Source organism: Lipotes vexillifer, unplaced genomic scaffold (assembly GCF_000442215.2).
Source record: "Lipotes vexillifer unplaced genomic scaffold, Lipotes_vexillifer_v1.1 scaffold204, whole genome shotgun sequence".
Classification (NCBI taxonomy): Eukaryota; Metazoa; Chordata; class Mammalia; order Artiodactyla; family Lipotidae; genus Lipotes; species Lipotes vexillifer.
The window spans coordinates 2,135,586-2,143,606 of record NW_006777418.1 but is presented as its reverse complement, the minus strand read 5'-3'; the positions used below and the strand labels follow the sequence as shown (position 1 = coordinate 2,143,606).

General features: G+C 38.9%; 1 protein-coding gene across 1 annotated transcript in view; it reads right to left on the bottom strand.

The window, feature by feature from the left end:
* Nucleotides 1-2,516, bottom strand: part of TRPM6 (transient receptor potential cation channel subfamily M member 6) — a 115,912-nt gene extending 113,396 nt beyond the window's left edge. The window contains exon 1 of the mRNA XM_007450994.1: nt 2,499-2,516. Coding sequence (XP_007451056.1) covers nt 2,499-2,516 — 18 coding nt within the window. The remainder of the gene's footprint in view (nt 1-2,498) is intronic.
* Nucleotides 2,517-8,021: the final 5,505 nt, after the last annotated feature.

The window sequence follows — 8,021 nt, the reverse complement described above, 5'->3', positions numbered from 1 at the left end:
AGCCTGCGCATCCGGAGCCTGTGCTCTGCAACAGGAGAGGCCACAGCAGTGAGAGGCCCAAGTACCGCAAAAAAAAAAAAAAAAAAAAATGGCTCCAGGGACTTCCATGGTGGTCCAGTGGGTAAGACTCCACACTCACAATGCAGGGCGCCCAGGTTCAATCCCTGGTTAGGGAACCAGATCCTGCATGTGTGCTGCAACTAAGAGTCCACATGCGACAACTGAGTCCACATGCCGCAATTAAGACCCGGTGCAGCCATAATTAATTTTTAAAAAACCAGCTCCAAAAAGGGTCCCTAATTTAGCAGCCTATGTATACAAATTAAGCAAGCTATGCTCAACCACTCCCTTCTTTTAAAAGGCTAGACAGTTGAATCTAGTAGATTCAAATTACTTTCTTCAGGCCTGTTTGCCCATCTATTAAAAAGGAGATAATAATAACAGTAATACCTCATTGGGCTACTGAAAGGAATTAAGGCTTAGATTTCTCCCTGGGACTTACTCGGGCTCAGTAAAGCTTAGTTATTATTATTGGTAATATCAAAGGTAAAAATTAGCTTTTTGGTTGGTAGCATGGGAACTTAACTTTGATGTATTTTTTTCATAGAAAAATACTTCCTGACCTCCAAATCTCCCTCCTATGACCTCTCATATTTCAAACGAATGACTTTTATGGGTCCATTTTCCCCCACTAGACTCCAGCTCCTACAGGCCCCATGCCAGTCATTTCTGTTGCCCCAGGGCCCAACCCGATGATTGTTGAATGAGCAACAAAATGAACACACTTAAAATAGAACTTCAAGAATCCATGTATACAATTTTCTCTCCAAGGGTGTAAACAGGAAACCTGTGCCATAACAAGAACATGGAAACTTTCCTCCTGCAACTCCCATATCTTATCTCAAAACTACAGGAAAAGAAAAGCAGGCTTAATTTGCAAGTGTTTCAAACAATTCTCAATTTAGAACTTTACTTTTTCCCCCTACCTCATAACGGTAGCCTTTGCAATATACTCTTCAGCACATATGGAAGAGGTCCCCCCATGTTCAGTTCAAGAGAGAACTATTAGGAACCATATATTTGTTAGTTCTGATTCAATAGCCCAAATCTATTGAGGCCAAATACTCAACATGTGTTTGCCACTTGGAGCAGCACATTGTCGTTGACGGCAGAGAATGTGTCATTTCTGCAACTATCATGACAGTCTTTAGAGACTGGGTGTTTTTTTATATAGTGGGGCAGAAGAGTTGTGTTTTAACTGTGGTTGTTATTTGGGGAAGGGAAAGGCAGAGGATAAAGAAGGGAAATAGTGTTGGTCTCAGGCTGTGTTGGCACAAACAGTTTGCCTTACCCTAAAATATAATCAGATTTTACATACAAGCCCAGGACTGGGGAATAGCAAAGAAATGTCCAAAGACTAATCCTCTAATGGTAGCTATACATGAATTAATTCCTGATGTCACTGAAAGTATTTCTACACTGGGGCTTTTTAGGGTTTCCAGATAACAGATTCTTTCTCAGGGGAATCTCTGAGAAGGAACAGTCTTACAGGCATTCCTTGATTTAAAAAAAAAATCCTCCTAAATGTGCATGGATTTTTTTTTTTTAACATCCAGCGGACTGTGTGATTGGGGGTTGAAGGGCACACAGCTAACAAGTAATTTATTTTCTTTTTAAAAACTTTTTCATACTTAAAAAAAATCTAATATTTAAAAAATACTTTTCCAGGTGAAACTATTTCCTTTTTATAGCCCCCACTCTATCTTATATACATCACAGCACTCACAATGCTTAACTGCACCTATTCAGTTGTATTTTCCCTTAACATTATTGTAATCTACTTCAAGATAAGCATTAGTTTATTTATCATGGAATCTATAGCATGCAGGGAAGCACCAGAATGGATCAAATAGAGAAAATATTTTCAGACTCCAGACTGACATTTTTTATTTTCTCTATACAGTCCCTCCCTTGGAGCAAGGACCTCTTCAAACTGAGTGCCAGGCAGATGGATTTCCACAGTGCACGATCTGTTGGCTGGGGAAACTCATCAGTGCAAAGCCAGCCTGTATACTTTGAAGACTCAGCTCAGGGTCTCCTACAGGGTTTTGTCCACAATCTGTGGGATACCTTGGGGGACTCACTTGACCCAAGATTAAGAGTCTCAGGCAAAGGGCATCCAAACCTAAAATAATCCAAACCCAAGGATCTGGCTCGCCAACACTGCCACAAGTTGACCTCACTGGTTTTCCGGTGAATAATCTTCCCAGAAGGCAGCATTCAGGAGTACTTCATAAAGAACACGAAATAACCTTACATGTTTTCTTCTCTTTGGGTAGTTAGAGGGCACTATTTTCTGGGAATGATTTCTTTCTTTTTTCTTTTTTCTCTTCTTTTGTAACATCTTTAATAGAAGGTCAACTAAATAACTCACAATTCCCCAAAATGCCACTTCTCCTGTTTAGGTGAGAAATTTATATGAAATTTTCATATACTGCCTTGTTGAGCAAAAGCATTTAGAACTTCAGAATGACTGTTTAGATTATATAAACTCATGAGTACATGAGTAAAACATTTATGAATTCTCCACAGAGTCTAATGGGGAATTAGAAGAACTCAACAGTGACCCACTTAGTAGAGTGTATCATAAAAGTTCAAACTAAAATGTCATACCCCATCCCTCCACTCCCCAGACTGGTGAAAGCCCTCTTTATGTTAGTCCAAAAGCACAATTTCAAATGGCAATGAGAAGACAGCCTTTCCTCTGTTTGTCACACATGCTTCAGCCTTATTCAGTATCCTAGGGAATTAAACTTGCAAACAAGATGTTTATAATTTCAGATCATGTGAAATCATTTTGATAAGAAGGGAAAAGGAAGTGGGAGGTTTCCCTTATGGGTGTTCTTTACAACTGCCCGTGGAAAGTGAAATACAGAGTTTAACTGAATGCTGGGCCTATTTGTTGTATAACCACTCTAATCTATTAAGGTTTCCAAATTCGATATACTCAATTTCCAATTTCCACCCAGCAAAATATCCACAAATATGTTATCCAAGTACACAGATGGTCTTCATTTATGCTACAAATATCTTGTTAAATTATCCAAAACTTTACTAGGACTACATCCAAGTGAACTACATAGTCTAAAAAACAATTTCTTGGAGTGAAGCTTCACTATTAGTGGAGCTATACTCAAATAACTGACTTTTAGAAAACCCATCATCCTCTGAGACAATAAAGCCTTTATTAGGAATTACAGGTTAAAGGCAATTTCATTTATGTCATCCATAGTCAACTTTATTTGTACAATGAAGATTACTTGTTTCATTTTCTAAGTGTAACACGGCAGAAAGAACAATGCTTCTTGAAATTCCATGCAGACACATACCACATATTTAACTTGGACAAATTCAAAATCTTTGCTAAAAAACTGAGTGAGGGCTTATCATATTGAGTGAAGTCAGTCAGACAAAGACAAATATTATATGATATCACTTATATGGAGAATCTAAAAAAGATACAAATGAATTTTTTTTTACAAAATATAAATAGACTAACAGACATAGAAAACAAACTTATGGTTACCAAAGGGGATAGCAGGGGTTGGGGGGAGGTGGGGAGGGATAAATTAAGAATTTGGGATTAACAGACACACACTACTATATATAAAATAGGTAAATAACAAGGACCTACTATATAGCACAGGGAACTGTACTCAATATCTTGTAATAATCTATAATGGAAAAGAATCTGAAAAAGAATACATGCATATATGTATGTGTGTGTGTGTGTGTATATATATATATATATATATATATATATATATATATAGCTGAATCACTTTGCTGTACACTTGAAACTAATACAGCATTGTAAACCAACTATACTTCAATTTTTAAAAAGTGGAAAATAAAAAAGAATGAAAGAGGACTAGAAGAAGAAAGGTGAGAAGAAGATATAAAATGTTCAAGTATGGATAATATCAATGCCATTCCACATTCAGGAGTATACTATGCCCAAGAGCAGCAGTTCTCAAACTTGTGGGGTTTAGGACTCCTTCACAGTCATTAAATTTACCAAGGACCTCCAGAAAGCTTTCGCTTATAGAGTATAGCTACCAATATTTATGTATTCAAAATTAGAACTGGGACTTTTTAAAGTATCTACCCATTAGTTAATTTAAAAATAATTATGGTAAACCTATTACATGTTAAAATAAATAACATATTTTTCATGAAAAATATTTTTAAAAGGTTTATGAGAAGAGCATTGTATTTTTGTCTGGCTTAAGACAGCTGGATTCTCATATCTGCTTCTGCATTCAATCTGTTACAAAGTGTTTTTGGTTGAAGTATGTAAAAAGAATTGGCCTCACATAGACATGGAGTTGGAAAAAGAAAATAGTATTTTAATAGCCTTTTTACATATTATGGATTTGTCATGTAACGTCAGGAAAACTCCACTGTATGCTCATGATAGAATGAGTAAAACAGGGAAATAATGTACCGTTATAAAAATAATTTGGGGGGACTTCCCTGGTGGCACAGTTGATAAGAATCCGCCTGCCAGTGCAGGGGACACATGTTCGATTCCTGGTCCAGGAAAATCCCACATGCCACGGAGCAACTAAGCCCGTGCGCCACAGCTATGAGCCTGCGCTCTATAGCCCGTGAGCCAAAACTACTGAGCCCGCATTCCTAGAGTCTGCGCTCCTCAACAAGAGAAGCCACCGCAATGAGAAGCCCTCGCACCGCAACGAAGAGTAGCGCCCGCTCGCTGCAAACTAGAGAAAGCCCATGCACAGCAACGAGGACCCAATGCAGCCAAAAATAAACAATAATAATAATTTTAAGACTTCCCTGGTGGTCCAGTGGGTAAGTCTCCACACTCCCAATGCAGGGGGCCTGGGTTTGATCCCGCATGCATGCCGCAACTAAGAGTCCACGTGCTGCAACTGAGTCTGCGTGATGCAACTAAGAAGTCTGCATGCTGCAACGAAGATCCTGCCTGTCGCAACTAAGACCCTGCACAGCCAAATATAAATAAATATTTTTTAAAAAGTAGTAATTTTGATTTTGAGGACCTTTGAAAGGGTCTCAAAGATCCCAAGGAGTCCCCGGGGATACCACACATGAAAGACCACTGCCCCAAAGTGACTTCATAGGCACTAGGGTTGAGTGTGAGAGACAGGACCTACTGTTTCCTGGTTGGTCTCAGGTCCCACATGCATGCCTTAAGTGTGCCCATCTCATCGCAATGATTGCACTGTAGTATTTCAACATCCCCTATTTAATCTGGTGCTCAACTGAAGAAAGTTCCAACAACGAGAAAAAGCAATGAGACCAAATCTTCACGTACTTCTCTTTCTAAGCAATGTAAGGGACTTTTGAAGGATAATTTTGACTGCATTCATTTTTAACTTAACAGCTGACTTTAGTACCTACCACATCCCTCCTCCCAAAGATGTCATTGAAGCATGATGAGTGTGGTTATCAGCCCTCCAGAACCCATAGGCAGCATATATTCTATCAGTTTATCCACTCTTCCTTTTAAAATATTGATACTGCTAAGAATAATAGCTTCATTCATTCATTCATTCATTCAAAATACTTTGATGGGCATATCATATGGTTGTAATAAGAATAAAAAAATAAAATTGTGTCCCAAAGACCAACACCAAAAGAGAAGAAACTATGTTTACTAATAGATACCAAGTATGGCACAAGAGCAAGCTGTGGACTCCTTGGAAGTAGAAATCCCTTCTGTCCGCCAGTATTTGGGGAGTCTTCATGGAGGACACAAAACTTAGGAAAGTCCTTGAAAGATGACAAAGGTTTTGAAAGGTGGTTGATGAAATTCGGTGGTGGTTAGAAATGCAGAGATTTATGCCTGGGGGAGGATTCAGAGGACAACGATGTTAAGGTATGGCAAAAGCCACAGAGTCACTGGGGAGCAGAGAACAGAGAAGATAAAAGAGCCAGGAACCTCTGGGAGCATCTAAGCATAGCGTGTAGAAGGGTTCAGGGAATAAAAACAGAGTTACGAATCAGGATGATAACATGATACCTGAAGTTAAGAAGGGAGAAAGTTTTTCTCTTTAATAAAAATGTTTGCATTATTACAAAAATAGGTATTTTCAAAGAAAAACTGAGAAGTGTTTAATATTGAAAACAAAGTAAGGAGGACAACTTTTGTTCATGACAAACAAATAGATTGAGAGAAAGTCAGGAAATAGGTTGTAAAACAGAGAAGAAAGCTAGCGTAAGATATCCTTGGGAGAAAGAAATAAAAACAGCCACTAGACTAACAAAGTAAAGCAAAAGCCAACGTTAACGTAGACTTTCATATATGCCAAGGGCTGGGCTAAATGCTTTATGCGCTAGCTAAAGTAATATTCACAACTGTGAGATAAATACAGTGATTATCACCTCTACAGAGGAGGAGCAGTTTCTATCAAATACCAGCACCAGCATTCTTTTACACTATGTTTAATAGGCAACGTTGAAAGAAAGTTTATCTTATGTTAAGAAAGTTTGAACCTTGTATAAAAGAGAGTGAAGATGCAAGAGAGAATAAAAATGACTTGAGACTTTGGCGGGGGAGGGGGAGCAGGGGAAAAAAATGGTATGAATAGCCAAGGAGGAAGGCTCAGCCTTGAAGAAAATGCTTCCTCTTCTGACAGACGCAAGGAGTGGAGCGGCAAACTTTCCCTTCTTGGTAATTTTGCCCCAGACCCTATAATCAATGTTCTATAGAAAGTCATAGACCATTTAGCTCAGATGGCTGCAAATCTCAGCATTCTCCTTTGCTCATCTTAACCAGAGAGAAAGGAAGGCAGGAGATACACGTGCAGTCACAGTGCCCCTTTCTATTACCAGCTCTCTACAGTACAACATCAGTACAGTACAGTATGTATTCTATGAACCATATGAAATGCTCTCTCAGTAGAGGATCCACCCAACTTAAAAGATAGACGGGGAACACCAATAGTATCCCATTGATCACCCTATGGAGAAACTGCCACACAATATTCCTGGAATGTCCCTCATATACTAACCAAAAAATGTGTGCCCCAGGTTATGGGGGTCTGCACACAACTAAACTGAGGCAACAGGAATTTAGAGTAAAAAATAAGAGTAGGGCTTCCCTGGTGGCACAGTGGTTGAGAGTCCGCCTGCCGATGCAGGGGACACGGGTTCGTGCCCTGGTCTGGGAAGATCCCACATGCCGCGGAGCAGCTGGGCCCGTGAGCCATGGCCACTGAGCCTGCGCGTCCGGAGCCTGTGCTCCGCAACGTGAGAGCCAACAACAGTGAGAGGCCTGCGTACCGCAAAAAAAATAATAATAAAAAAATAAGAGTAAATGTAATTGGAGATTAATGGGCAGTCAGGACAAGGTATAATGAAAGGAAAGGAAGTGGGGAGCAAAAGCAAGGTGAGTGTGTTTTCTTCTCTAGTCTGTAAGAAATCTCTATCAGCAAACTGGAGAAATACTGTTCTTCCTGGGTAATTCACCCGAGGGGTTGTTAAAATAATTTCCAGCCGTCCAGCTGTGCAGCTGTAAATTTTCATGAGCATTCCTTTAGCTACATTTAGGTACTCCACTTCCATTAAAAAAAATTAATTATAATTACTTTAGGTAAACATTTTACAACTGTGTGCCTAATTGCTACATAGCAAAAAACAAACAAAACATATTTGCTATAATATTATAATTGTTAAAATGCCGCTCTTAGTTCTTTTACTCTAAGACTGTACTCTATCATTCATGGAACATGTAGCCAGGCCCCAGTACTTTTTCTTAACAGGGAATTTTGCAAATGGTATAAAAGCCACCAGTACAACAGATAAGAAAGAAGAAAATGTTTTCTGCTCATACAAGCACATGGAAATATTATGACTCTACAGAACAGATAAGCTATCCATTGTTTCCCTAAATATATTAAATCAAGGATCATCTTTGAGGATATCACACACTTGTTTCCACAGGATGCAATTTTGATAAATTCCTTTCCAAGAGT